The 13460-nt window shown below is 40.1% G+C and overlaps 1 protein-coding gene across 1 annotated transcript; it reads left to right on the top strand.

Moving 5' to 3' along the window:
- The first annotated feature begins 3077 nt into the window (after positions 1 to 3077).
- Positions 3078 to 8963, top strand: LY96 (lymphocyte antigen 96). The gene is made up of 5 exons (XM_009710085.1): positions 3078 to 3171; positions 4881 to 4970; positions 5916 to 6044; positions 7006 to 7058; positions 8862 to 8963. Exons 1-5 carry the CDS (start codon positions 3078 to 3080, stop codon positions 8961 to 8963), a joined length of 468 nt encoding a protein of 155 aa, XP_009708387.1.
- The last annotated feature ends 4497 nt before the right edge of the window (positions 8964 to 13460 follow it).

The raw sequence follows: 13460 nt of genomic DNA, 5'->3' as shown, positions 1-13460 counted from the left end.
CCAAACCATTCTATGGTTCTATGATTCAGGCATCAAAAGCCACAAGCATCTAAAACTGAATTTCCTGAAAAGATTTAAAAATTATTGAGGTTGTTTTGATTTAAGGACAATTTGACCAGACACAATGGTCAAGGTCGTAGACTTTATAATCGTGGTCATAAGTGATATTTTAGTCCTGATACTAGTAGCACTTATTTTTCCTGTTTTCCCATTAGCCAGCCAGATCCTTTTAAAAGGGAGCCTAGTTACGGTGGTTTTTTAAAGCATTGGAATAGTCTTGACTTGTGCAACAAAAGTGCAATAAGGAACAGGAGAGGACACAGAGGTTTCCCCATGTGTCTGTCTGCCTAAGCCACCAGGGGGGACTCATTCCTCATCCATATCATTTACTGCAGCAAATATCTGAAAAAAAAACCCCATCTGTTCTTGAACCAGGTCTAGAAAATCACGGAGTTTTGCAGAGAGCTTGTCTTCATTTATGTTAAAAGAAGTTTCATATAAAAACTTGTAAATCTGGAGCCCTCTTTCCAGTCTGCCCATGAGTACATCAACCACCCAACGCACTGTGCAGTGAAGCAAGTACAAGCCTGGCTGCAGAGGGACACCTTTTCAGCTGGCTAATCATATATATCAATATATATATATTGAATATATATGAATAGGGTACTGACCTGTGACTTATGCTAAATCTATGGGACTGACAGAAGACTCAGCGGAGAGCCTGGCTTGGTTTCTCACTGATTAGACCCGCTCCACATCATTGTGGTTGAAAGGAACCTCTTTTTTGACTGTATGTGCACAAGGTAGCTCTTCTTTAGTGGCTGCTTCGTCACTCCTCTGTGGCTGTCTCATTACTCCATTTCTGTTTTCCAATTATTACAACCTTTCCAATTTATTTCAGTTTCACTACGTATTTTACTATTTTTAAGCAAAATGTGGCCACTTTGAAACAGAACTGTATTATTGCTATGATCACAAAGGGTTTGTATATTTTATAGCATCCTATTAAACAACAGAAAAAATCTTTGTGTGGTGTGTATACTCTGGAGATCTGTCAGTAAAGTTGTATAATTTTGAATTTACAAGCCAGATATTAGAATTTTCTTTCAGTCTTGAACTGTGTCAGGCCAGCGGGACTTTTCTTGTGGTCTGTAGAAAAATTTGGAAATACTGAAGAGAATTCTCTAGCTGTATTAAGTTTTCAGATTTTTATCTTGTTTTGTGAATTATTACAGGTATTATCTCATTAGCTGGTACTTTTAGGTACTTTTAATTGGATTTTCACCTTCCTTAACTAGTCTATGAACTACCCCATCTTCTGGGCACAATCAGTCATGTTTTCATGCATGTTGCTATTCCTCAATTACCTTTTGTGTTACACGTACGGACTTGTGAAAACCAATTTCTTAATCTTTTGCTATTTACCTTTACAATATGTAAAATATTACCCTGGTGTGCACAGAATTTGTGAGAATAAAAGCTTTTAGACACTGTGATGGGGAGTGGGGAGAATCAGAAGTTATATTTGCTCTAAGTAATTTTTATCGAGTGTCCTGCTTAGCATAAAACCAAATACCTCTCTATTGTATATATTGCTTCCTTTTCATGAAAAATACAATTTCTGATCTAAGAAGAGCCTGCAGACATATATACAAATCAAGAAGATAACTCATGAGAAAATAATTTAAGTTCTATACGTCATTCTTCCATAAATTCAGTAAGTTTCCATATTTTATTATATTCAGAAAAAAAATGTAATTGGATTTCCTATGAGTTGGATGGTGATTGTGCTCTCTTGAAGAGGTATCAGACTTTTTTTGGTCTGTTTCTGTAGCTGGGACTAGCAATATTGCTGCAGTAAAAGCTGACCCAGTTTAGTCCACAGAATTGATACAGCAGATACAGGCAAAATACGTTATTCTTTGTGTCTTGCACTAGCAGACAGAAGTAAGGAGGTGTGTCTAATACCAAACGTGATTTCACATTTGGTATTAGATAAACCAAATTAGATAAACCAAACCAAAAGAGTTTTTGGTTTAGTGTTCCAAACTTGAGTATCGAAATCCGCAGCCTGGACTGTTTTCAGCATCCCAGATTAAAATGGGGCTCCTGAGCTATCTTCAGTTGTCACAGGTAGATTCTGTGTTCTTATAGAAGCATCTCAGTCAAAATTTGGCAGCTTTGGTTATTAATTGTCTCATGTTCAGTGCCCGCCTGGACCCACGCCTGCGCTCTGCACTGGCACAGCAGTCAGGGCTTGGGCTCTGTGCCCTCTGGCAAATTGTGCAGCGCGGCTTCTCCAGTAGAGACCGTGGGAGAAGGGCACAGAGGGAGGCTGGGAAGCAGGCATGGGATTTATCCATTGTAATTTTATGGATTTTTAAGATTGTTTTCACTAAGATGTATAACTGTGATAGATACAGCTTTGAGGATGGGAGCTGACATCGTGCAGGACATCAGTGGTTCTACTCAGGAACATGTTGCGTTCAGCTCCCATACTTACTTCCATTTGGAAATACAGCATCTAATTACACTCCTCCGGAGTGCCAGCATGTTCTCAAAGCATGGTGAGCTTTGTAAGAAATTCATTCTGAAAACTTGTGAGAGTCATTGACTACCACATCAATAAAAAAGTAGACTTGGTTTTCATCATTTGTGGATTTTTCTCTTCTTTAGTATGTACAGGAAACTCTGTGAGTGTTTGAAATTATGCCTTAACAAATGTGACGTCTGATGAATCAACTAAATTTGCCCCGTTACGTGCTTCTGGTAATCACACTTTTACTTCTCACTTCCCCATTTTACAGTTTTCTCTTTCATTTTTCACTTGTGGCTTGAGCTGCGTTGTCTGGAGAAAATGTAACAACAAAGGCAGAAATATTTTTTTTTTTCACTAAATTTATTGTGATGATAACTGATAGTGCTGCGGTAGGATTAATTAAGATTGCAGAGAATTTGACAAAAAAACCCGGATATTCCCTGAAGACGTGTGACTGAGGGTGACTGTGCTGAATTTTTGTTCCCCTTTTCCCAAAATGAAGTTTTATTCCATCGAATATCAAGCAAAATAAGTAACTATGTTTGGACTTTTTTTTCTCATCTTATTCACCCCCGGAGTCAGTGAATTTCTTTGTACGTCGTCAGATCTAGAAATATCATATACTTTTTGTGGTAAGTAAAAAATAGCTTATTCTTTTCTTACTGGCATTTGCACAATAATTACTGTAGTCTGAGGAAATGTGAACTTTCTTTCAAATTTGTTTCTTTGATGAATACAGAAAAATAAAAGGAAGTTCAGCTGGAGTATATTTCTGTTATTAATTATCCTGTTATAAGAATTATACTGCATAGGTGTTACCACAATGCTGGTTGCAGCAGCTAAGAGAGAAGTTTACTCCCAAGTAAAGCAGGCATGTTTAGATTTAGGAAATATTAGAAGATAAGGGATTTAAACTTGTTCTGCAAGTACTGTATTGTATAAATTATCCACATTGATTTAACCAATATATTGCAACGAAAAGCTTGAAGTATATGGAAAAAAAGGGGGAATGTGGTATTCTGCCAGGCTGGAGGATCAGTCAGGCTCGGGGACAACATCACGTGTCCCTTCTTGCTGTGTCTGTGTTGGAGGCCGCTGGATCTACGTAGATTTTTGAGATTTTTCTGAGATTTTTGGTCGATTCTGCAACAACTTGGCACCTCCCTGATGGCCGAGTTGGACAGGCTCAGTGGGCCCATGCAGACTCAGTGGCCAGAAGATGGGCCTGTGTCTTTTTGAAAATCTGTGTGTACATCACCTGTAAAATAGTTACATGAACTGAGGCACAGGAGAGGATGTTTATTTTGGGTACATTGCTTTGCATTAATACTCCCATTAAAAATTTCACAGAGGTGAAAGGGGCGATATTTAAGCTTGTGTACCAAACCTTTGAGACCACAGTGAGTTTTGTTTGCCCTTTTTCCTGTCGTAATTTCCCGTGCATAGTTGTATCTGAGATGAGAAGCCAGACAGTTTCCCTTTGCACGTCCCTTGCTTTAATCCCCAAAACACAAGACAGAACCCTTCGCCGTGAGTCACCCTGCCCCCCCGGGTTGCTAGCAGGGGTAGCACGGGGAGCACCCCTTCCCCACTCTGGCAGGGCACTTCTTCACCATAAGCATGGTAGCGAGGGCAGAAGCAAGCTGAATCGAACAGATTTCCTTCCTAAAATTAAAATAAAAATGAAAATACTGACCAGAAAGCCTTCCAAAGGCTGTCATTTTTTACAGATTAAAATATCAGCTCTAAATTCGATCAGGCTCTAAATTTGATCTGATACAGTTTGTGTGATGCTTCACTGCGTCTGACACTGTGCGTTGTGCAATGCTAGGTGGGTCACTCACAAAGCGAATCTACTCAAAGGCTCATTTACATTATCCTGGAAAAATATGCTGGTACATTAAAAACATTTTTGGCTGTTGTCAGCAAGTTTATATAGATTCCATGGTTAGCATAAGTAGGGATATTTTCAGCAGAGGACCATGCTGGCTTAATGCTAATAAAAAGTTTGTGTAATTTCAAGAGAGAAATAAAGGTACTTTTGCCTCTGAGTTTGGTGTGCAAAATATCATCAACCAAATAATTGACTTTTCTTGCTTCTTAGAGCAATATGATATTATTTTTGCCCTCTAAGCATATAAATAATTAAAAATATAATTTTAAATACATATTTAATATTTACCATGGATATTTATACTAGATAATTTTATAGTATATCTTATATTAAAAACATTTTAGAATGTGTATGTGTTTATTGTGAGTGTGTATATATGAATATTTTTATTATTTTCCTGGAGAAACCTATTCCCACTACCAATATGAAACAATTTTTTTCCTGTAGATTCTACAGCTCATGCTTTCACGTTTAATGTGACACCTTGCAGCTTCATGAACAAATCCATCTGGAAGGCTACTCTTACCTGGATTCCCCGTGAGTCGCTCTTGACTAGACAATTACATTCTGCAAATGCAAAAAAAACCGTATAGAAGCAAAAAGATGACACTTCATCCTAAGTGCCAAATAATTTAGAAGATCAGTTTCTGTGATTAAAAATGGAATAGATAAACCATAGCGGTGGACAGAAATGATGATTTGTGGAAGAAAGCGTGGTTGAGTTTTACTTGTTGGAGCCGTTGCCAGAGCCCTGCGTGCTAACGGGTGCTGGACGTGCAAATCTCAGGAGGTTTAGGTGCACGTGCATTTGTCTGGAAGAAGCAGACAAGATTTGCAGAAAACAAGCTCTTCTGGCCTGAAGAAGATCCAAGTCTTTTTAAGGAGAGAGAATATTGTTAGACTACCAAAGTATGACAGGACTTCTACTAAGAATAAGCGTGTTCCAGAAGCTGGAAATGGTACTGGATTGTGTATGCAAACCCAACTTTAATTTTTAAACCCAGCTTTAAGCTGGCAAGCTGAGTTACTTATGAAATGGCCCATAAACTTCACCTTCTGAGTAAAAACTCTGGAGCTGGACTAAGTTTGGTTCCCGAGAAAGATGTCTTTATGATGGCTGCCAGCAGTCAGGATAGTTTGTTTGCAACACCTGCTTCAAACTACAGAGTCCCCATCTGAGTATTGATTTGGGTTAACTGTGGAGCTGAATGAACTCTGTTATCTTTACTGAAGAAATTAAAACAGATTTTGAAACTGTTCACTCAAATATTTTTTAAGACTACTGTTTTTTGTTGAAAACCAGCTTTTTGTTTTTCTGGAAGTAACAGTTTTCAAGATACGTATTTTTGTTAGTTTTGGGGGGTGTCTTTAAAAAATATTGTATATTTCAGAGAAAACTAGTTTTTATCTAAATAGCGTGTCTGCATATATGTTTTTCCTCCCCACCGGCTAGCATTTTCTTACTTGCAATGTCTTAACTAGGCAGTGACATCACCTTTTTGAAGATCATCTTCCACATCTGGTACAATGGTGTCAAAGCGTTGCAATGGAAAGAAGTCCTTTGCAGCGGAGCCGATGATGAATACTCAGTGTGCGGGATGCTGAAAGGAGGTTGGTGTGGAAAATATATGGTGCCTTTCCCTTGCATGGCAGGCTCCCTCCACAGCAGGGCCATACCTGCCAGCCCTTTTGCACCACTGAGCACATTTCTTAAAAGACTAATGGATCAAACCACGCAGACAGATTTTTCTCACCACAATCTAGACCGATTCACCTTGCTTGGCAGGCAGCAGACTTCAGAGTAGGCAGTTCTCCAGTGCCAGAACCCCACTAAAACAGAGAATTTCCAAACTCTATGCTTTAACGTCCTTGTGCTGCAGTTTCCCTCTCTATAAATTAGGATTACTGATATCCTTCGTCTCATTATGACACTTCTATTGTTAACATCTGTGCAATGACATGAAAAGACTACATGTGACTGGACTGTACAGGAGACATGAGAGAAGCTAGGGCCACTACTAATATCCAGAACACAGTTTATTTAGGTAAGTGTCTGGATGGATTTTTAAAGAGATTCTCTACACCCATGTATAACGCTTTTTTATTAGAGAAGAGTCAATCTTCTTGTAGGGGCTGATCAACATCAACACGACACAGGCTCAGATCCAGAGAATTCAGGCAGGATGTCAGACTGAAGGCCAAAAAGACCTGTAAGGAGGTCAAAATACACAATCCATGTTTTCCTTTCTTTAAAAATGAGTATCAGCTCTCTTCGGTTATCGTTCAGCTGAACTGCTATTCTGAGTTAAATTATTGGAGTTATCACAGTAGGATGGGTCTGTAGGAGATGTTGCAGGAGCATTGTGGTTCATTTCTATTTTCTAACGTGGTTTAGACAACTAGGCAGAGCTCTGGGAGAAGAAACAGGTAAGGACTTTATCACTGGAAGAGTAAATGGCATCGGCACTGCTGTGAAGAGATATGTCATATTGCTTTGAAGTTATTTAGGAAGTTTGATTCATGGCTTTATGATTAAGTAACCATTTATATTATAATTGTCTCTGTTTTGCAGAAACAATTGCAACGGCATTTGACATTAAAGGTGCAAGAACAAAGTTTCCAAAGGTACTTTTCAGCATTTTATATAAAGAAATAATAATAGTAAAATCACATACTTACATGTATATATTTTCTGGAAAGAGATGTTCACCCAAACTGTAGAAAACCGTAAAAGGAAACGTCAGAAAACTTTCTCATGCTTGAAGTGATGACTCCAGAATAGTGGCATCTCTGAAATGCTAGATGTCCTCAGGTTATTATTCCTCTATTATTCTTCCTTTATTTTATAAAAAAAAAAAAAAAAAGACCAAATACATCACTTAATGTCACCTGAATCATTCCATTTTGTTTGGTAGGTTATTGTGTTTCCTTTTACCTGTTTGACTAAATCCATCCATATTCTTTCTGTCCATTTCATTCTTTATTTTACATCCTCTTCACACGCTAGCCTGTTCTTCCCTGAAACCCTTTTCAAAGATTTGAAGAGGGACAACAATATCCAAAAGGAAAAGCAATGCTCTGGCATTAAACCAGGAGCAGCACCAGTCCTCAGGTTAACCCACTTTCATCCAACACCTGCTTCATCAGCTGCCTGAGCCTTTCCAAGACCCTTACCGTCCCAATTAATCCCCACAAATGTCATTAAGGAGCTGGTACAAAATCTCCAGCCTCCCCTTAACTCAAAGCTCATGGACCTCTAACAGCGCTCACCCAGCATCTCTTCTAGCCCCAGAGCTGGTAGCAGACGGGTCCTATAGATGAGTCCTCCTATAGATGAGGTGCTTATGGCAGACCTGACACTTCCCAGTGGGACTCTGTCAGACCAGGAACTACTCCTAATCAGAGCCTTTGCTGTAAACTAAAAACTCTTACAAGCCTCCCAGTCTTTAGATTAGTCCTAAGAGCTCTTCAGCCCCCAGGTGCTCATCCCAAGTTTGCCGTACCAGAAGAGGAAGGTGACAGCTGTCAAAGAAGGTAGAGTAAGACCTGGATTCAGTAGGGGCCACCAAGCCATCTTCTGTCCTGGTGCCTACAAAAGTCTGTCTGTGCAAGGGCCTGACGGTGGGTAGGTAGACAACAGCTAAACCTGGGGTGATGCCAGTTTTATAGATCAGACGGCTGGATGTGGATGAGGAAAACGGTGGGTCTGGAAGGAATGCTGAGGTGACGTGAGGATCGGTATTGCTTACTGCACTGAGAGAAAACATGGCTGACTTAGAGCTGGGCTTATGGCTACGGTTCGGGCAAGCAGTATCCCACCAGTCAGGGAGCAGATGCTTCATGGAGGGAGGTGCCTGTAGGCAGCTCAAGACCTCACATTCAGTGAAGTGCTGGCTATGCTTTGATCAGGGACTGAAGAATGACTACAGCATTCTTCTCACATGGGACCTTCCTCCCACTCTCCTCTCTCTAGCATACTTCATTCTAATCTTGACATCACGTCCCAACTCAGGACAAACTTTTTGCCACCAATAATAGTATGAGGTTGCTTTAGCTTTGGTCAAGCAGTTGTTCGATGTGGAGTCAGAAACATTACTCAAGAGAACGACTCTGGAAGGGGGCGCAGGTGCCCTTGGGAGCACAGGACTCCAGTTTGAGAGAGGACCCTAACAAGTGCAAGCTGGACCACAGCCTACTGCTGTTCCTTAGCACCCTGGTCGTGAGAAGAAAGTTGAGCACTATTTTTTTTCTGTACACATATATCTGAATGTACCCATAATAACGGTCCCTGATGGGAATCTTTCTTTTTTGGTCCTAACAGAAATCACCAGAACCATTCCAAGCAGCGACTTAGACAAGAGCGGGCAGCATTATACACTAATTTTCTCTTCTTTTCTTTTTTTTTCTTTTCTTTGCTTCTTGTTTTAGGGCGACTATGATGTTATTTTACAAGCATTCTCCGATGATTCTGAGAATAATATGTTCATGTGTTTGAATTTCACCATGACAGTAAAACAAGATGCTTTCTGAATGTGACAAATGTTTCAAATAATTCCTGAACACAGAGGTCATTTCTGGAAGCAACTGGAATCTGAGCTGTGAAATAATAAGCACACTAATTTTTCTGAGGTAGAATACATCACGTACGGTCTGGAAAGCTAGCTGATGGATAGTCTTATCCATTTATAGCCCTGCTGTAATCAGATGCTCAGCCAAGGTGCACAAAATCTCTGGGAATTAGGCATCCTGATTAATCCATAGAATAAGCATGACCGGATGTCAGGCTGAGGACTGCATTTTGGTGCTGTGCCTTGAGTTATGCGAAGGCCAAAGTCCTTCAGACTGCACCTAACTAATATCAGAAGTTTTGAAGTTCTGAAGTGCAAGAATCAGAAGTTTGCCAGTACTCAATTTAAAATAAAACAGCAGTTGAATCTGGAAACCCAGTTGTGTTTGGGGTGTTGGTTTTTTTCTTTTAACAATAAAACTTGTTTGTACAATCAATTTGAGAAATGTTTTTTATCCTCCTATTTTCTAATTATCTCTAGACGTTCTGCTCCATTTGTGCTGAGCTGTACCAGAGACGTAACAATTTGTTATGTGGGACTGGCTGATGTGAATAACATCCAAAGTGGAACATGTTTCCAGTTGCACTGGTATGGTTAGGCTGAATTTAGCCATCCGGAGCTATAACTGCAACTCCATAGCACATTTTTAGCCCTTGCTCAGAGTCTGAGGGCCAGAGGCTAGGCAAGCTGTCTCCTTCAGAAGCGGGAGGAGGTTGATCCATTCCTTAGCTATCAAAAGCATGGCTAAAGCTTTTGCTCTAGCTTCTGCCTCTTGGGCAGCCCAATATTTGGTACCCACCTTCCCTCTCTGCTGCGCCTCCACCCCGAGACCTCCGATAAGATTTTTATAAGGAATATAAGATTTGGTCCTTAGGAAGACAGCTGACGTTGGTGCCACTATGTGGTGAAAGACAACTGACCGGGGCAGTGTACAAATGTTTCCTGCCTTCAGACAGGTACCCTCTGTAGGATGTTAGGATGCTGCGTCCTCTTTTCATCCTCAGCCCCCAGCCAGTCGTTGTTTAGTGAGTTCAGACACTTTTCCCTAATGAACGGGCTGATGTTGAAGTCGCACATTGCGCTGGCTGCTAGGTCATGCTGTGTCTAGCAGATTGCTTCCAAATGCCTGAAAAAAAGTGAAAAACCAGAACAAAGTAACCCTCGTTCAGGCTGCTAAATACCAAGCATGAAAATTAGCAAAAGTGAGGCTTTTAATGTCACTATACACATAAAGATGTTTTTTCAAATTGTGTATCAGAAAACTCAACTAAAAAACCCACACCCAAGTATCTAGGTACTCCATTTAAAACTTTGTTTCGGTATAGCTAGTTTAGCAATCTAAAGCAAAATCAAGAGTCAATAAAAATATAAGAAGTAGAACTGCGTCATGGCTGGAGACAAGAAGTCACAATTACATCCAAGCGGCAATGGCAAAGCATCTGTGCTTGTGCTCAGTCCGCAAACCGTTCCAGGACCAGTCCATGACGGACCCTCACAACAGCTCCTGCTTATGTTTGAACCAAGTTAGTCGAGTTGCTATCAGTTTAATCTAAAATATCAATAAAAAAGCAGCCAGAGAGCCTGATAACCAATACCTACTTTTCTTCTTCTATTTTTCTCATTTCAAATAGTATTACTGGTCTAGGGGACAGCCTTACTGTACGATGTCCCCATGTACTCATTACAGCAACCACCAGCTGAAATCTCAAAACAGATTTAGTGATAAAGTGTTCTGAAATTTTTGCTTCCCTGAATTATTCAGGGTGTTAGAAGAAATGTTTTGTTTATTAAGCAGCAAGTACCACAGGCGGGAAAGACAAAGAGCTTCTGGAAATCAAGGATATTCACATGCTCTGTTTTTCATAAGCACATGTTTCAACGTCTTATAGATGTTACAGAAAATTTACAGTATAAATAAAGGTAGAAACAGAATCTAAATATATCTGAATGTATCTAAATAGGGACATTTACAGATAAACACATGTATTCAGTAGCACGCATTGCAGACTTTCATAGTGTAGCTCTTCAGCAGAAGGGTTATGATTACACATGCCAGGAGATAGGATTGCGAGGCAGAACGCAGGAGCCACAACTTTATAAAGCAAAGACCTTTCAAAGGCCTCGAGCTCTCGCCTGCGCATGACTGAAGGTTTTCACTTATTGCAGCGGTGGTGGCTGCGGTGCCACGTTCCCTCATGGAGAAGAGGAGAGAGATATTTGTAAGGTGGAAGATCACGCAAACAACTTACCCCGAAATGGCCGTAATACCGTAGGGTGAAGGGTGTAGCTGAAGCCAAGGCTGTGCTCTGCATGTCTTTTTCCTGGGACAGAGCTGTTACAAAGCTTTCCTTTCTTGTGCTGTTGTCCAGAGTTGACAACAGTTAACATTTAACTTTTTTCCTTTCCAAACTTTCCTGACCCCATCCTCAGGGCTCTACAGCAAAGAGGAGTCTAATTAGGATGAGAGGAGTCACTTGGCCTCAGACTGATCTGAATGTTTCCCTTTTCTTCAATTTATTGGGTCGGTAAACTTTGATCTATATTTTACTTCTTCATTTCCTGGCTCTGTCTGGACTTTGAATGATGTGAATGCTGTGAAGGAAACCATTCACTAAGTATTTCTTGCTTAAAATATTCAGTGAGACCTACACGTCCTGAGATACCTGCATTTTGTCAGGAGTTCCAGTGAGCTGCGCAAACCAAAATAAATCAAGGAAGGCTTCGCGTGTGACATACTTATCTGAAACTAATATCTAAAGCCTTCACAAATATCTCTTCTTCTCTCCCTCATTACTGTTGTTTTTAAGTGGCTGTCAGGATTTGCTGCAGATGGGAAAATAGCTTTTCTTCACCCCCTCACCCTCTGTCACCAAATATGTAATTATCAGAAGAAGCAGTTCCTGTAAAACGTGTTTTCCAATACGAACGCACAGTTTTTGAGCTGTGTTATTATGGTTTCATTTGATAAATCCAGTAAAGCAGGCATAATTTAAAACCAGAGAAACCCTGCTGACCGCAATAACATATACCTTTGTTGGCTGAGAGTGTAACATCATTTGAGATAAACACACAAAGAAAATTCCACTTAATTCAGGTATTCTGAGAGCAGATCTTGTTTCCTGGAATGTCCTGGAAGGCATAAGCTTAGCTTAGCTGCTAAAAAGCATCCGTACTCATACTGAACAAATGAACTACATGGTGCCTGTAGCAAGGAGTTGGATTTGATGACGCAGGAGATGTGTCCTGATCTGGGTTATGGGCATCAAAAAGAGAAACATAGCAGCGTTAATCCCTTCTGTGCAATTTTCTTCTCGACGGAAAATGCTAGTAATTGCCTTTGAAGTGTTTGTGTAGCATATTATGCTGAATGACTTCCACTGCTTCGTTCTGCCAGCACAGGGAGTTCAAGGGCAGCAGATGGGGATAGTGACATTTCCAATGGGAAGAGATGGGAAGGGAGGGAAGGGAGGGCAGCTCGTGCCTGCAGAGCTCAGGGGAAAGAGGACAGGAGAAAGGAAATTTTGAAAATCTCTCCTTGCTGGCTTTAGAAACGACTGGACTTTGGAATTCTTGGAAATAGTCACTGTGCATGCATACCTGTCTTGTGGATCCCAGGCACAGGGGCCTCGCTGCATGGCTGCTGTAGATGGGTATGTCCATAACCTCTTTTTTTCAAGATACATTTCACTACTGGCAAAGAGAGACCCTATATATGTGTGTATAAAATACATATCTTTAATATATACATGTATATACACATATATGTATTTGGCCAGATAATTTATAACAGCTTCCCAAAGCTTCTGTCTGGAAAAAGCCCCATTTTTTTTTCTTGGGCTTTAGCCTAAACAGCTGCCTTAGCTACAGGTGTTGTGATATTAAACTTAAATTTCTTACTAACATAATTTCTTACTGACATAACTAAGAAAACAAAACTTTTAGTAGCAAACCTGGCTCTTTGCTCGCAGGAGGGAATGGTCACTCATTCTGAGTATTAAGGTCCCTGTCTGCTGATTTTCCTGCCCTGCACAAAGCCTTCAAGTACTGCAGAGTAGATGATAATTTTTATTAAATTGTAATTTCTGCTAACTGGGCACATCCACTGTGTTTTTTGTTCTCCAGGAGGTTTGGCGTCTTTCCTGAAGAAGTACCTCCATACTGATGATGAAGTTGGATTAATTCTTATATACATTCTGTTCAGCCAGGTTTGATTTAGACTTTTCACTGAATTACCCATATTTTTTGTATTTTTAATATAGTAGTGTAGTTTAACAATTTCAGTAATGCAAATTAAAAAAACCAAACACAACCCTACAAAAAGTAAAGATAAATACAGAAAAGCAAAATTTTAGCAGTCCTCTGAAAGCAATAGAATTGACAAATCTTCACTTAGGAGATATATAAAGGAGGAAATTATCAAACAAAACAGAATGCATGTGAGACCGAACTGTTGTTCGCT

The sequence above is a fragment of the Cariama cristata genome, unplaced genomic scaffold (genome assembly GCF_000690535.1).
Source record: "Cariama cristata isolate BGI_N322 unplaced genomic scaffold, ASM69053v1 scaffold42591, whole genome shotgun sequence".
NCBI lineage: Eukaryota > Metazoa > Chordata > Aves > Cariamiformes > Cariamidae > Cariama > Cariama cristata.
This window is presented reverse-complemented; position numbering and strand designations above follow the sequence as displayed.